At 38.9% G+C, this 18215-nt stretch overlaps 1 protein-coding gene across 9 annotated transcripts in view; it reads left to right on the forward strand.

The window, feature by feature from the left end:
* The window catches only part of Enox1 (ecto-NOX disulfide-thiol exchanger 1), a 542803-nt gene extending 536106 nt beyond the window's left edge, over window positions 1-6697 (forward strand). For all 9 annotated transcript variants that reach the window (XM_046454324.2, XM_046454323.2, XM_058582598.1 and 6 more), the window contains one exon: window positions 5729-6697. In XM_046454324.2, the coding sequence (XP_046310280.1) occupies window positions 5729-5860 (132 nt within the window). In that variant the 3' untranslated portion in view covers window positions 5861-6697. The remainder of the gene's footprint in view (window positions 1-5728) is intronic.
* Window positions 6698-18215: the final 11518 nt, after the last annotated feature.

Raw genomic sequence — 18215 nt, forward strand, 5'->3', positions numbered from 1 at the left:
CATCTCCAAAGAGCAGGTCCCTCTCCCCCATCTCTGAGCCTGATTATATAGGTCAGAGACATGGCCTAGGAACACAAGCTCCACATGTGCCCTATGGGAAAACCTATTGTGAAAAATTAGAAGTAGGCTGCTTTTTTGAAGAACAATGATGGAATTCCTGAGTATCGTCTCAAGTATAGCTGCATGAGGCAGTATTTCTTTGGTACTTAAAAAAAAAAAAAAAAAAGAAAAATTATTATTGGATTCCTAGTATTCCAAGAAGGGCTAAATATCTGTCTTAAGGCTGTGTCTAACTCACCAAGTTCTTGCGTCTCCCTTTGTATAAACAGCAGATATAACATTTTTATGAGAATATATTATTCAGGAATGAGTAACTCCAGCTTCAAGAAGACTTCTTATGGTCTTTCTTTCCTTAAACCACTAAAAATCCTTTGGGGGTGAAATGCCTCATTTTCTTTGCATCACTTTTGCCTAATTATTGAAATTTTTACTGTGCCATGAAATATAACTGAGGGAGTCATTAAATAACATAAGCTTCAGAATAAAGAAGCTCAAGATTTCCATATACTACAGAATGCTTAAGGATCACCCACCTTCCTTCTTATAACCGGCATAGCTGTGGTAATGATATACCATTACAAGATGTGTGTTTTGAAAATAAACTTGTCCCCGCTCAAAAAAAAAAAAAAGAAAAGAAAAGAAGTAGAATTACCATATGACTATTCCACTCACTCCTGGATACATATATCCAAAGGAAGTGAGCATAAAAATAGACACATGCATGCCCATGCCCATCATGGCAGTATTCACAGCAGCCAAGACATAGAATCAGCCTAGGTACCCATCAACAGACGAGTGGATAAGGAAAACTTGCTACATATACATGAAGCAATGTTATTCCTCCATAAAGAATGAAATACTGTCATTTTCAGTAAAATGGATGAAACTGAAGAACATCCTGTTAAGTGAAATAAGTCAGGCACAGAAAAACAAGTATTGCATGTTATTTTTCATATGTGATAACTTACAGAAAATAAAGATGACCTCAAAGTGGAAGAGAGGGTAGAAAGTTGGGTAGACAAATTCAAAGTATGATACATGACAATGCTCCATTGAACCCCATTAAATTTGTGTGATTAATCTGCATAAAACACTATAATTGAAAAATATTTTAAGGAAATAAATTAGAAATTTTTAAACAACTGAGAGAATCCAAGAACAGTATCTAAGATTAAAAAAAAAATATGGGCCACCAATTTCTTGGAACAAAAGCTAGCTGAGTTAAGAGGGTAGAAAAGGCATCAGGCTATGGCAGTCTTCCCTGGGCATAGGGAGCAAGACCGCAGCCACAGCACCTGTCTAACCCAATCCCAGTGCCACCCAGGCTACTCTGGCCACTCATATCTGACTCTTCATAGGAGCTGTGGGAGGGAAATCCTTTCCTCTGAGAGCAGAGCTGGATTCAGCAGCAGAAGCCCTGTCCCAAGTTCTAGTCCTTCCATTCACCAGGGTGGAAGACCCAGCCTTTTCCTGTAACCCACTGATGAAAACAAGAGCTTAGGGAGAACCCTTGACCTTGGAAGTGACTCCAAGCAAATCCTGCACAAGATGAGGAATGGGTCCGTTCCACTCAGAGCTCAGTCCTTGAGGCCTGCGTGCTTTGTGATGACTCTTTGATTCCCTCAGTTCTCAAGATCAAGAATCTACTTATAGGAAGGAAAAGGATCCATGCAGATATTTGTAAAGCAAAAATTATTTGGTTATAGGATGAAAAGGAAGGAGAAATTGAATTTTCTCTTGAAAAATTCCAAAACATACAATGCCGCATTCTGGCTGGGCACAATTCAGGAGCCACTTGTCAAAAGAAACTAACTTTATTTTTAGAACCACACACACCAAACAAAAGAGCTCCTCAGGAAAAACCCTCAGAGCCCAACTGCCACCACCGGCTTCCCACAAGCCTCTCCACCTCCCCCACTCCTCCTGCTCTTGAGGCCGATTGGCTGGGTTGTGTGGGCAGAGCCAAAAAAGTCCCCCAATGAGCAGCTCAGTGGTCTGAAAGGGCAGGGAAACAGCCCAATGAGCATCACCGCAGAGGAGCCAATCAGCTAGAAGTTGCTGGGGCCCCTGTGAGCCAATCATCAGCTGGCAGTCTGAAAGTTTGCTGGGGCCCATTCCGCTGTGGCTCTCAACAGTACAATTTGAAGAAGTTTATTTTGTAGGATAGGGGAAGGACTTAAAAGTATAAAAGACTAAAACTAAAGACTAAAACAAAACAAAAAATCAAACTAATTTAAAAGCATTTTCTCCTATACCTTTCTCCTGGCATGCATTATAAGCATATTTAAGGAAATTGTTTAGACTTAAGCTGAGAGCCTTATTAACTGGATATCTTAGTATTTCATTTGAAGTGGTATTTTCCATAATTATGACACATCTCTGTCCACAATATTTACATCTTTATGGCAGAATCAGGCTGTTATACTATCAACAGAAACATACAGTTAAGTACATTTGAGGACATTAGTTTCCATAATACTAATTTCTAGCTTTGTCCAAATCTGTGGTATGTCTAATTGCTATCCAAATGAAGTAATTATGAGGATTTCAAATATCAGTTTCACTACTTCCTAGGTGTGTGATTTGGGCACCTTAATCTCTCTGTACCTCAATTTCACTATCTGTAAAATAGGCTTTATGAGTATTTTTTTTATTGAATGACTTTATATAGGAAAAGGATTCAGAACAGTACATGGCACATAGTAGGTACTCCCCAAGTGTTCTTTGCCACTTGTTTTGTGCTTTGAAGTACACGGAAAAAAAAAAAAAAAAGAATTACGAAAGACCTATCAAATTTTCTCATTTGAAGATCTTTGCCAAGCCTATTGGACAGGTATATTTGAATGTCTCTTTCTAAGACAGGTGCTAGTACATCAGTGGCCAACGTGCAGTCTGACTCCTTGGGGCCTTCAGTGGGTTTTCTTTTTCCAATTCTCTTGTCTTGCAAATGAGAAAACAGGTCCAAAGACGTTATTTAACTGGAAGATGATTAATGATCATTCCAGAACTAGGATCCAAATCTTCTGCAACTGTACTTCTTTCTTCCAGCAAATGAGGGGTGTCTTTGCTTGTTTAATGAGCTTCCTTATGAGATAAGGTCTCATAATACCTTATCTCATAAGATGTTGTATACATATCATACCCCATGCCTGACCCACAGTGAGTTGTTGGTGGAGGCTGCCTTTCTGCTTCCTTTGTGGCTGAAGTCTGGGCTCAAGTCAAAATGTACCATGATAAACAAGATCTAGCTGTATTTCAGTATATGCCAGCCGAGGTTCCCCAGGATTGGCTTGCTGTTTGGCTGAATGGCTCAAGTATGTGTGCCCAAGCTCAGCATATAAGTGTACATGAGCTAATTGAGTCAGGAGCTTTCAGGTTTCTGCTGCTGACTGGATAGATATCACTCTAATAGTACTCACCACAGAAGAGCCCTGCCCTCCCGTACATAGCCCTCCCTGCTGATATTCACCCTGAGCACAGAGGCATGATTGAGAACACCCTCCTGGTCCTCCCTGCACAGTTCTAGATCCGTGGAGGTTGGCATCTGTGATTAAGACACTGCCTGGACCTGCTTCCGGCCCCACACATATGGCCTTGGTTACTCTGCACAGGTCATCTAAGCTCTTTAGGCTCTGCTTCTGCATTTGTGAATGATTCCCTGTCTCATTAGAGTGTAGTAAGAACAAAAACAAGTGTTTTGAGAACAGTCTGGCTAGGGAAACTTCTCAGTGACTCATTGAATTAAGTCCCCTTCTTAACCCAAAGGTGCCTGGTCATCAGAATTCCCAGTGGTGGTTGTTAAAAATAGATGAGCTGGACTACATCCCAGACTGCTTCCCAGAGACCCCGGAGAAAAGGCTGGAGGAGCTAGTCTTTTAATAAGTGGCCCAGGTGCCGGGTATTCAGAATGCGCCACACAGCACCCCTTGCTGTCCCCACTACAACTGCTGACAGTCCTGGGGGGACTGTTGAGTCCTTCAAGCAGACCAACACCCAGGCCCCAACATAGAGCTGTTTCCTTTCAAAGCTCTGCCATTGACAAAATGCTTGACCCTCTGTAGTTCACTCACCTTTCTCGGCTGTGAAGTGGAGCTGCACCTTAATATCTACCTACATATCTCACAGGACTATTGGGAGAATGCAGCGAGAACTCAGGGCCGGGTGATCTGCATGGTGCCCATCGAAAGGAGAGTTGCTTTTCCATATCACCATGAACCGTTTAATAATCTGTTCAGTAACCCTCTGTGGGTTGACTTAGGACTCTAATAATCATTCTAACATGGTTTTGTGGCCAAATGCATTCACATTTCAAAATAATTCATACAAAAATTTTAGAAATACAGTTTATTTCCATTATCTTTGAACTGCCTCTATTTAAAGTTTTGTATTTGAAAATATATAAAATGTTTTTCATGTGAATATTAAACACAGTTGATTTGACTTTCTGGTCTATTTGGTCTCTATTTTAAGTTAATCTTAATATTGTTAAATGGAAAGTGTAGCATCTGAAATGATCTCTACAGTGATTACACCATGAGAAATAATAATAGCTCTAATTCATGGAGCATTTCTATGTGCCCAACTCTGTGCTAGAGCTAGAGCTTTCATAACATCCTTATTAAATGTTAGTCCCATTTGCTGAGGCTTAAAGGGACTAATTATCTTTGTAAGGGTCATTTAGCTCATAACAATAGTAGATAGAGGATTCAAACAGAATATCAGACCCCTAATTAGCCACCTTGCTTCGTGAGATCCCCAGGCACACACACAGATTGGATGTAAACACAGAGAACACAAGAGCAACAGCTGAATTCGGACAGAAGGATTATGGTTCATTTGTTCTTCCTTTAAAATAAAATGAATTGTTGGTGTAAAAATTACTATAAAAAATCTGAGATGAAAAAAATTGCACTAAAAATTCTACCTGGATTTTATGGCTGCATCTAAGACATTTATTGTTGTAAGTTTGGGGTTTAGTTTTCATTCTTAAGGCTTCCTGCTCTCTGGTCTGTGTTAATAATAGATTATTAAAAGGTTTATATGCTTTTTAAAAGTATCTTTTTTTTTTCCTGTGGGTACTGTGTGGAGCATCTAGACCCACATTCTCACTACCTTCTCCCAACAGTCCTAGGAGATATGTGGGATAGATATTAGGTTGCAGCTCCAGGGCTAGGGATGTGGCTCAGTGGTAGAGCACTTGCCTACCCTGCACAAGGCTCTGGGTTCAAGTCCCAGCACACACACACACACACACACACACACACAAAATGTGGCATGTAGCTGTACCTCATAGCTGAGAAAGAAGTTTGGATGGCAAGAAATCCACTAGGAATGTCCGCTGCTCCTCACTGACTTAAAGAATATTTCTGTCCTCGGGGTAAGGAATATGCAAGCTGAGCATGGCTTGGCCTTGCCAATAAGGCAGCCAGGAAGAGCAAACCCAGAATCTTCTGTCCATTCATCTCATGCCCGGTCCCAGCAGCTGCTCAGAAACCAGGATAATTACATTAGATGCTTTACACACACACTCCTACTAGGATGACATTGCTCAGCCACAGAAAACTCAACATTATTTGTCTCCCTGGGGAAGGGGAGGGGGCCTCCCAGCCCATCACCTGCTTTAAGATGCACTTCTTTCCCACAAGTGATTTCTCTTCCTTTCTAATAGATATCCGCCAACGAAATCGAAATGCTTTTGATGAGGCTGCCACGCATGTTCAAGCAGGAATTCACGGGCGTGGGAGCAACACTGGAAAAGAGATGGAAGTTGTGTGCCTTTGAAGGAATTAAAACTACCTAACTGTGAAGAGCAGGGAATCTCGGGAATTGAAACCCACTGAACGTGGCCAGGGCTGTGCAGCATGAGAGCCGGAGGGCCAGGGCCGTCCAGCACCGGACCTGTGCCGAGCCAGCAAAGCCTGACTTGAGTTCCATCTGTGGCGTTCTCTTGTGAGTGGAAATGTAATCGTGTACCAGTTCCTTAAACTAAACAAAGCTTCATACTGTGACAGATCTGTTTCCTCTGAAAACCAAACAATGATTCCACAATCATAATGATGGCAAAATCTTAAAATAGGCTACATTTGAGAATAGCTCACCAAGCAAAATATTTAAAGTTAATGATGGTGTAGCGATGGTGGTTGCTAGGCTACAGAGTTGTGTATGTAATGTATAGCTGAAATCATTAAATGACATTTTCCTGAAAGTCAATCTTCCTGTTTTAGTTTAAAAAAAAAAAACAAGAAAAAAGTAATTTTGCAGTGAGAAAAAAAAATCATACCAAAAGAAAACTTGAATATGTGTCTGAACAGTTATTGTATTTTATAAATTAAGTTATATGCTATTCCAGGGACTTTTGCCTTATTGAAGAGGCAGAAACGATGATTGGACTCCTTGAGAATGCTTTATCAAGAATATTATTTTTCTAATGTAACAATTCTCCATCATAAGTTCTTTTAACATGGGCTGCGTAACAATTTTCATAAAATGTAAATAAAGGGAAAACTAGTGCTACTGTCTTGTACTTGGTATGTAACATTCAGGTTTATGCATCAAAATAAACATTCAGTAAATATTCCTGTTACAAATTTTATAGCAAAGATATTAATTTTTTTCAATAAATATGACTTCTACCATATTGGCTTGGCAAATTATTCTTTGATGTATTTCATTTATTCCTTAAGAAATCTTTTTTCTCATTGCTCAGTCCCAGCAAAAATCCTACTATTTTAAAATTATTAAATACATGAGTGACATTAGGAGACAAACATTATTTCAAATAGGAATATATAAAACTTGTAGTATGGACAGTATCAACAAAGGAGATTATATAGTATTAGAGTAGATACTGTTTAAAATGCTAAAATGTAGCAAATATAATCAACATAAATTTTATCTTTTTGCCCTCATGGACACATAATAAAGTAGCCAGCTAATTTATTCAGTTTGGGGCTGATTTGTTCGTTTGCTAGAAAGCATATAAATTAGAAAATGAATTAAGGAATTCATACATGGATCAACAGTTTAGACAAAGTTTGAGCTTCCCCTGTTTCTTTTAATGATAAGTAGGATTACAGCTTTAAATTTTCTCCCTTGCTCTCTCACATAAAAAAAAAATAAGTATTCAAGATACTGATTGAAATGAAGTTTTTTTTTTTTAAGAAAGGCAACTGAGTAGAATATTCTTTGAAATTATATGTAAAGATACCCATAATTTCCTGTTGGACATTGTTATCCTCACATACTTTCTATTGAACCCTGAAAATTTAAGATATTTATTCATAATTCCCACAAATATCTACATGGGATCAATATAAACATTTCATGGAGATGAATCAAGAAGAGATCCTTTCCCTAATGTGTTCAGAGTTCACTGGGAAAAGACATTTTACCAAAAGTTCCTCTATGATGAGATCCGAGTGACAAGAAAGACATAACAGGGGTGCGCTGGGATTCAGATGAAATGCCAATATATTAAACACGGGACACCTTCTCTACCTTCTGTCAATGCCATCCTGACAGATTTCTCTCATCAGGAGACACAAACAAGGATGCAAAAGTCACAAAGCAGAAAAGATCATTCGTTGATAATGTCATTGTATAATTTTAAAAACTAAGAGGTTCACCTGAAAAACTGAAAAAAAAAGGGGGGGAGGGGGATTCAGTAAAGTGACTAGTAATGACGACAAAGTTTATTAGGGGCATAAGAGAAGGCACCATAATCTAGGGTCTTTTTAACTGGATGTTTCTGAACCTGAATTCACACTCTCAACTATTTCTGGGAGTCACTTCAGCAGTAAGACACAATGCACAGAGTAAAACCCTAACATTCAGAGCTTTCAATAAACAAAGCCACTTGAAAGGTAAGGTAAGATTCCATCTACCAGAACGATAACATTTCTAAAACACATAGTTCTGAGCCCTAAATTGCAACTTGAAGGAATAATGGTTAATTCACCTTCCAAAAATATTTAATTCCTAGAGATTAGCTTCTATTCTAGGAGACTCCACTTTGTGATATATTTGTTTACACTTGAAATTACTTACATTACTTGTCTAGAAACATATTGGTCATATATTTTAAGTTTGATTATACGAATAACTTATTTTTGGAGGGAAAATATCTTCAAAATATTTTACAGACCCTCAGGCTTAGACGGGACTTTTAAATATCACCTGGGGAAGTTGCTCACACTAAGGTAGCCTGTAAGCTAAGCATTACTGTTACCCATCCTCTTTAGTCCTCTTGGTCACCCTCTGTGAAGACACTATAATAATCCCCATTTGATACACAAAGAAAATAAGGTTTTGGAAGTTTTAATTAATTTAGTAATTTTTGAGTCCAAGCTAATAATTTTTTAGTCCAAGATTGGAACCCAGGGCTGACTCCAAGACATATTCTTTTCACTAGTTACACTTTCTGGCTCAATCTATTCCCAACCCACCCCAGAGCCCAATGCCCACTCAGGGCCTTTGGATGACAACCTTTACTGTGTTTTCTGCTCTACCACCCCTTGTACATGGGTACAAGGAGCAAAGACTCTTGAGGCCTTTCCCTCCTAAATATAAACAATAACAAAGTAGGGCTCTTGGTTCCAAGAATGAGTGGAATATTGAAGACTTTAAGACCCTGCGGCCCTGAAGGACCCTTCACTTGCTTTTTCACAGCTTCCCGTGAATAAAGCACATGTATTTTGCCTCCTGCTGTTATCCATCTTTCTATGTCCAAATAATCCAAATCACAGCCCTAAATAGGAAAATACAGAGGCCCCATCCCCCGTGGAGCTTCTCCATGCCTCAGCAGAGATCATTTCTGCGACCTCTGCACGGTGGTCCCAAACAGACTGCTTCCTAGGGCACTACCAGCTGCCCTCCCCTCATGCCCTGCTAATCACAAGCTCTTTGAGGGATCCCAGCACATCCTGTTGACTCTGAATTATTTTTCAAAGTTGTTTTACTGATAGTTACTTAGGAAGTAGGACAGAGAATGCACTAAGATGTTTTTCTGCCCCCAGGAACCCTTTTGCTTACAGATACATAAGGGGAAAATATCACAAAATATTTGAAAATGCTGCCGCTATATCAGATCCAAGGCAGAAAATGTGAGTGATCATGTACTGCCTCTTATTGAAATACAAAATAAGCGGCCCAATTCCTATTCAAACTTCAAACCCAGATCAGTTATCAACTCTCCTCTGGAGCCCCGATTCCCAATTTTCCTCTCCTGTGCTCCCACTAGGGTTCACTGTTTCTCCTATAGCCTTTATAAGTATATTTTAATCATTTGTGAATGTGGCTGTCTCTCTCAGGGCCCTGGGCAAGAGACCTCTCTTACTCATCACTCCGGTCCCTCAGAGTATGATATGATGTATCATTGCTTCCAAATAACTATTTATCAAATGATTGAACCAAATGACTGAAAGAAAAGACTGCAAGAGAAATTTCTGAAGTGGTTGAATCAGAAAATATTCAAACTCTGTGTCCAGGAAGAAAGGCTAGAACTTTCTGCTCCATAATTGTAATATCTTGGCATAATTCTTACTTTTTTTCTTCTTGTGGTAAATATAATACTTATTTTAACTGTTCCTAAGTGTATAATTCAGTGATATGAAATACATTCACAATGTTATATAATCAATCACCACTGTCTATACCCAAAACTTCTTAATTCCCAACAAAAACTCAGTACTTATCAAACAATAACTCCCTATCCAACCCTCCTCCAGCCTCTGGTAACTTCTATTTTGCATCTCCATGAATCTGCCTATTCTAGGTATCTCCTAAGTGGGATCTGACAGCATTTGTTCTTCTATGCCTCCTCTGAGTCGACATAATGTCTTAAAGGTTCATCCAAGAACTCATTCCTCATCAGGCTAAGATGCTATTGTACAAGAAAGTGTTCTGGCTTAGGGAGACTTTACCTTTTGCAAAAAAGGGAAAGCCATTGATCTGTGTGAAAACACTTAAATACCACATCAAAAACAACATTTCAAAGTTAGAGGAATTTGTTCCAATATGCATCAACTTTTTGGTTTCATGGAAGGTGGTAAAAACAAGACAACAAAAGTTAGAAAAAGTTGGTAGTGACTACAGAAAGTAAGACTGATTAAAAGAAAGTCCATAAAATAAAATATATATGACATCTTATTTTATTCATGGTAAGAATTAGGGCTATTTTTCTTTCAGGTTGGTTTTTATTTGGATTGGTTGGTTATTTATTTATTTATTTATTTATTTATTTATTTATATCCCTTTTCTAAAAATGGCTACTGTGTTTATTTGTTGCACACAATAAAAGATAGTTTATCCCCCAAACATAAGAACACTTTTACCATAATACTCATAGTTTCATCTCATAAACTGAAAAAATAAAGAGACATCAGAGTACTAAAATCTTATAGTTTGGCTCATTTTATATCAAAATGTTAAAAGGTTCACATCTAGCTTTCATCAGTCTGCCATTAGTGGCTGAATAAACATACTTTTATGTGTAGCACACCAAGCATGAACATTTTAGAGTTTAAAAAGTTTATAGTGAATATGTTTTTATATTATTAGGGCACTAGAAATATTGTGCCTGATTTCACTACCTCAAATCCCTCTTCCATTTTCATGTATATTTTTTAACTTATTTTTTTTCCATGCTTGGGCTCAGATGTTTGGGAATTTCTCATCCTATATAGGAAAGTGTGCAAGCTGTTAGGGCAAAGTCCCAGGCCCAGCACTCACCGACCTTGTAACTACTGCATATTACTGAAATGCTCCGTGGTAATGGTTCCAGATTTACAATGAGAATATTAGCACCTACTTCACAGGGTTATCGTGATGATTAAATGAGGTAACATAGGAAAAGCACCCAACAAGGACCCAGACACACTGAAGCCATTGTTTCTTCAAAAAATAACACTTTAGGAGTAGGATGTAGCTCAGTGGCATGCACAAGGCCCTTGGTTCAATCCCTAGCACCATAATAACAATAATAATACTTTAGCTATATCATCCCCAGCAAAGTAGGCGAGTCCTGTCCTGCTATCAATAGTTCTATCCTGACTATTGATAAACAGTCAATATCATGTTTCTAAATGCAAGAATAAAACAAGTCTAAGACAAACATAAACCTCACAAGTAGTCGATTAAACATATTCAAGTGTAAAACTGACATGAGCAAGATGACTGTAATTCTCTCACCTACAAAGACTCTCTCGACTCCTAACAGACATGGTCCCAGTGTCTCATCACAAAGAAAAGGTAGAGCTGCCTGAATTCTGTTACAACTCCCTTTTTACTTATTTGGTATATTTCCAATAAACAGTCATTAGGGTCAAATACATTCCACTGTGAAGGAACTCTATGGCTCTGGCCAACTGCCATTTTGAATGATGGTCAACTAGGTATACAGTATGCAAAGATTAAATAAAGTATTAATTATGTTTTTTTTAACCCAGCAGAGACATTGTCAGGAAAAATTATAGCTGTGGTTAGAGCATGCAATAGTATTATTTTAGAGAACATACACACTTATTATAGTTGCTGAGAGTATCAAAGTAAAGGACTCCAGTAAATCTAGTAATTACTGACTGATTGTGTTAATAAAATTAGCTCTTCTGGTCCAAAATCTTAACTGTTGCCTACTCTGTGCAGATACCCAAACAGTGAAGCTCTGTGTTTGCACTGTACGTTTTACTTCCTAAATAATGTACATTTAATAGTACCAGGATATGTAATGCAATGTTCCTACTTCATAGGAAAAACAGACTCATAAAAATAAATTGCAGACATTTTACAGTAGAAAATGGTACTTTACTATACAAAGCAAAAAAAAAGTGGTTAATATGCAATAGAAAGTGCATTGCATGTAATGAAATGCATTTTTTTCATCTAGCAAATATATTTATTGTGTGTTGAAAATTGTAATATCTTCCCCTGCACAAAGGAATTTCTATTATAAAGCTCATTTGCTATTGTGAGGAGTGGAACCCTTTTCCTTGTTTACTAAAGTAGTCTATCATAATATCAGCCCACAACACTGTCAAGTTCACTTAAGAAGAGCTATGTGTAGATAAGAATAGGACAGAATCAGAAACCAGAATATTCCATCTCATCTGCTTCTCATATCTGAGCAAGTGCTATGTAATCCACTACATCTGGTAGCAATCTCATTTTGGAAAGCATTTTTCTTTTCTGAAGGAAAAGCTAAAAATTGGTCAATTTGAGGCTCTCATCAATAAATAAACCTTTTGCCTTTGAATATGTTTATGCATAAGTGAGGATTTGTTTCTCTAGTATTTGTTGAGATAGAATGTGAAGTATGGGCCGGGAAGTCAAATGACTTCAGAGGGAGATAATGTATAAAAACCTTTGTGGGTCATTTATTAAACAGACATCGATTGTTACATCAAATCAACATATCATGCATCATTTTTATGACTTGCAATCACAGTAAATCAAGTTTCAAGTATGACGTGCTATGAATTTTTAGTGAAAATAATTGTCACTTCCTAAGGTTGAACAGCAACTGGGTAGGATTTTGCATCTCATCATCTGTTCCTTGATCAGATAAGGGAACTTTGATCCAATGCATGCCAAAGAAAAGGCATTATGGGGGTGGGGCCTGGTATGCTGTCACACTGAGCAATAAAGGAAGGACAGCAAAATCTAGGCTGAGCCAACCTATAGTCCAGTGCTCTGTATTGATGCTCTGTGATCAAAGGCTGGTAAGTGAAACATACAGCCTTTTTGCTTTGGAAGGGGTAAATCACAGAGGCAATCAAGTGAAGTGCTCAAGAGCATTCTTCTGGAATCATCCCAACTGAGTAATAATGGACATGTGGTTTAATCTCTTAGAGACTTAATCCTAAAATGGGATGATGCTAATACTAATCACACATAGAATCATTCTGTAATTATATCCATTGACTGTGTCTTACCAGGTCAACTGAGATTATAGAATTCTTCAAGCAAAAGTTCTCAATCTTATGGCCTCCCTGCCAATTGCAAAATATTTCCCCTCAGAGGTCACTAAGGTGCCAAATGGAATCAGCTTCCCGATTCCTTTCTGAAACAACAAAAGCTTAAATACAACAAAACAGGAACTCTACCACCAGTCTTGAGAGCTTTGTGGAGTGTGTGGAACTAGAATTGGGAATTCTGAAGAACCCCAGATCCCCACAGCCTCCCTGGGAGGTTTTAGGGAATCATAATGTGGATGAATGACCAGTCAAGTTCCTAACACAAACCAGACCTCTTGGAAGAGAGTCTTGGCAAAGACAAATCTGGTATGTTTTTTCAAACATAAAGTATTTCAGAAGAAATGGAACACATCCCACTCTTGAAAGAGATGGAATTAGATATCTTCTCTTGGCTCCTTATCAGAGAGAGAAGACTAGAGATCTTGTCCTGGTCCCTCTTTCTCCAATAATGATGGAACACTTTGATGGGAGAATTAAAGAGACAATCTCTATCATGTACATCTGTGTTTCGTATTACATATGGAAAGGCAACTTGGGTGTTTTGCCCTACATTTGTCTAACATCCAGACCCAAGGAATTGTACAGAGACAGAACAGGTAAAGAGGTGCTCATCAATGGAAATTCTCAAGCCTGATAGTGTAGGATAGGGCATAGGACCCCCTTCTATTCTTATGACGCCTTTGACTCTTGTTTCTTATTTCTTTCTTTTGTCATGGGGCTTTACCCTACAAGCACTCATCTAACTGATTTATTGATCTATCTGGTCAAATGTAGTGGTATTTTTTAATAAACTGGGAAGAAGCTCCCCTAGCATCATTAATACACATGTACAAAGATACATATACATCCACACATATCCATCCTAATAAAAATTACTGTGCACAGAATATGCCATGCAAACATACACACATGTAGTCACATTCACACGCATTTACTGCTCCACTGTTTTTCAAACCCCTTTGCTTCCAACAATCCCTTTTGTCTCCTCAGGTTCTTCCCTCTTATCTCTCAACTTCATTCAGCTACTCACTCTTCTTGGTAGAAAGCTTAATTTAGGCAAGTAATAGAAAGTGCTACTCAATCCTATAGGTTATACATGTGTGGAATTTTACCTTGAAAAGATGGTTGTGACAGGAAATGTAGATATATTGAAACTATTCCAAACAAACTTGTGAAAAAAGCAGAAATCAACAAACTAAGACAGCAAATCCCTGAAGACACCAGTGAGCCCTGTTCCAGGAGTTGGGAAACAAGTTTCTTACATAGGAAATCTTAACTCTCTATGTAAACAACTCCTCTGGTAGATGGAGGTTACACATGTCACTTCTGAGTCCCCTTTGATGTCCCATCCTCAGTCACACAGTTGCTCTGTAACTCTGTAGTCTCCCAACTTGGTCATTTGCCCAGCTTTGGCCAATGAGATGGTAACAGAAGCTTAAGAAGCACCTTAGGATTTCTGCTTCCTTCTGACATGATTAGACTTGCACACTCTTGCACCCTGACACAGCTTTGAGAACATATTCATGCAGCTAAGCCAAGCGGCTTCAACCAAGGCCACACTAGACCAGCTGAGGACCAGTTGATCCTGCAAGAGATTACCTCAGAGACAAAAAGGTCAACTCAGTTTCAGTGGTTGATCTGGGTGGACTTGTGAGCTTCTGAATTTAGGTCACTGAGTTTTAGAGTGACCTTTTTACAACATTATTTGTGGCAACAGGTAACTGACATAGAAATTGTTTAGAGGGGCTGGGGTCGTGGCTCAGCAGTAAAGTGCTCACCTAGCATGCACCAGGCGCTGGGTTCGATCCTCAGCACCACAAAAATGTAAAATAAAGGTATTGTGTCCACCTAAAACTAAAAAATAAATATTAAAAAAAAGAAATTGTTTAGAATCAAGGTGCTGCTATAACAATAATAATAAAAACAAAAGTGGTATTGGCTTGCAGACGGAGCAAAGGATAGAAAAGTGAGGCAATTACCACAGGAGGAGGGAAAAGTGACAACATGGGTTAGGCAGTGGCATAAAACTTTGGTAATTTCAAAGACAGAAAAAGAACACAAGGATTTGCGAGATAACATTTGCAGGCAGAATGTTGAAAATGCCCATGGTTTTTATAAGCTACATGTTGATATAATTGTACTAGAAAGTAAAAAGTTGGAGAAATAACTGGCCAGTGATTCAGCAAATTTTGAGGAACTTTGGAAGGATCAGGACTGCTTGGTTGGCAAAGTAAATTGTTTTTCATCTTTAGCCTCTCCAACTAAAGAGTCTCAAAGTAAAATATATCCTGGGGCAAGGATCCAACCAAATATTTGTCTTTACAACCTTCTATTAAGACTTCTGAAAGAAAGAAAACAGAGCCTAGCAAACCCTCTGATCTAGAGAAAAAGGTCACTAAGAGTCTTAAGAGCATTGTCCCACAACACCTGATTTGCCTAAATAATAGCAATTAGGTCTTGAGAGCCATCTATCTCTGAAAGAATAGTGGTGTTGCTTTTGGTTCATCAAATTTATAAGAAATTCACCGAAGTTTTCAGGGTAATATATTGGCAGAAGGATCACCAGTTTATACCAAAAGAAACTGAGATTGTTCAAAAGGCAAGAAAAATCTCTAGGTCACAAATTTCCATAGGCAGGAAGCAGGCTAAGAAAGTTGTATAAAACACACAGAAGTAGCCAAGGAGGGAAGAAAAGTGAAGCTACCCCAGATGGGATAGCACAGATCCATAGAAAATAATGGCCTGGGGAGTCAATTTAAGAACTGAAGCTTAATCAAGAACTGAAATAGGAGATCCTGGCAACGTTTTTCACAGCTAGACTTCAGAACTGCTATGAACCACTGCCTCTTGGGTGCTTTCCATTCTTTCTCTTTTTGAGTGGATTTTCGACCACAGTTATTTTGTTCTTTATTACCCTATTATGTTTGGGGGTCAAATAGGCTGCTGTTTCATTCATACATCCTCAACTCGCAGGATCTGCATCCAGAGAACCACATGGCTACATGTTAATAAGAGTCTACTAGAAAGAGAAAGGTTAGAGATATAACTAGCCAGTGAGTAAGCAAATTCTGAAGGACTGTTGAGGGACCAGGACTGCTTGGCTGGCAAAGTAAATTGTTTCTCATCTGGCCCTTGAACCTAATGCTATTATTGGATGAGAACTTCCAGGATCTTGGGAGGAGGGGACAGCATATTTTGCTTCAGGAAATAAACTGAATAGTCAGAACCAGCATGTAGACATTCCAATTTTCTACCAGTTTCCATGCCAGTTACTTTATTAGTTTTCTATCGCCACACATAATGGTGCTAAGCCAAGCACTCCAAAACCAGTGGCTTAAGACAACCAGTCTTTTTTTGGCTCATGGATCCATAAGTCAGTGATTTAAGTTGGGGATTCCTCCTGTTCTTGGTGAGCTTGTTGCCTATTCTCTGGGTCAGTTGGCTTTTGGCTGGGACACATATTTCTGGTAGTAGGCTTCAGTCAAGCTGATCTCTAATGACCTCAGCCAAGACAGTTGCACTCAAAGGAACAGTATCTTAGGAACCACATTAGAATCTGCTTTACATCCTGAGATCCTGGCCCTTGAACCTGATGCTGTGATTAGATGAGAACTTTAAGGACCTTGGGAGGAGGGGCAGTGTTTTGCATTAGGTAATACATCCCACATAATCCTAGCAAATACTCATGGTTATGACGAAGCTGCAAGAGAACATTATGATGAAGACTCATGATTATAAAGAGCAGCAAGAACACAAGCCTCAATGCTGAAGGCTTCCCCAAGCCTGTGCTGGCTCACATTTGCTAAAAGCCCCATGTTTGAGCCCAGAAACAACATGGACCTATCACTAACTTCAGCCTATCCAAATTTCCAGACCATGTTTCATGGAAACTATTATCCTGCAAGATATCCTCAGAGGTTCCTTTAAAAAAAATGATACAAATATGTAAAATACTGCTTACATCTTCTGATGAGCCACAGTACACAGTACCCATTAACTTTTTAAAGGCTCCAAGAACTCCTGTATCTGTGTACCTGGGTTTAATTGGTGTCTCCTGCACTTGCTTAACCATGAAACACATTAATTATAGAAAATTGTGAGCACATCTTGAGAACAAGTGTTCCCTAAATCACAGTCTGAGAAACACCAGTCTAAGTTATGAAAACTTGTAATAATTACATTACAACAAGGAGCTGCAAGAAACCTAGCAGCTTTCATGGCACAGATAAATAAGCCACAAAAAGTAATTATTTTCTCAAGCTTCAGATGAGAAAAACCAAGTGTCAGAGAAACTAAGCAAGCCACAAAGAAAGAGAGAGGCAAAGCGGAGATGCTGTCTCTCATCCAAACACTGCCACGTTGCTATCTCCCTCCCTATCAGTGGCGGGCTGCCAGACACCCTACCAGATGGCAGCAGAGCAATGCACTGACAGTCTGGTAGTTGGGAAACTGGTTTGGGTCCTGGCTTAGACCCTAAGTGATCTTGAGCAGCTCATGACATCTTAGAGAAGTAGAAACACCATTCCTTATGTTTCCTTGCAGCTCAAAGATGCTGGGAAATATTTTAATGAACAGATCTACAGGACACAGGAACTCTCTGAGGCTTCCCGTCTGCCATGATAAAAATGACCTAAAACTTACTGCCTTGTCATAAATCTGGTCCTGAACAAATTTATTTTTTAATCTGTTTATTTCAATCACTTAAGATATTCAAAATACCCTTCAGGCTGAGACTCTTCCCTTACCCTTTCTAATTTTTCAGTGAAATCCCGGTGGTGCCTTTCAGGAGGGCTGTATTAATATTCTGAGGAAATACAATGCCGCCACCGTGGACTCTAATTTTAGAACATTCATCACCAAGATGGTTTGCTTCTTCCTGTGCTCCACACCACCCCCCTGGGTTGTCAGCCTGTTGGCCTACGTTAAGCTAGGTAGGAGGAAACATTCCCTTCTTGAGAACCTGGGCTTTGTTAAGGATGTGAGAGGCTCAGTCAAGTGAGAATCCCTTGCCCTTAACCACTCTGACCTTGCACTCAAACTGAGGAGAAAACCACAGAGCACTAGAGGCTGAATAGCAGGGACAAAGCCAATGAGTCACGGGGATCTGTCTAGGCTTCGCATCACCATTATGTCAAAGCAAGGAAGTGAATTGGTTTCAAAATCATTTCCAAATCACTGATCTAGTAT

The sequence above is a fragment of the Marmota monax genome, unplaced genomic scaffold (assembly GCF_021218885.2).
Source record: "Marmota monax isolate L192 unplaced genomic scaffold, Marmota_monax_Labrador192_F-V1.1 WCK01_AAM20220418_F8-fsc00011, whole genome shotgun sequence".
NCBI classification, from domain to species: Eukaryota; Metazoa; Chordata; class Mammalia; order Rodentia; family Sciuridae; genus Marmota; species Marmota monax.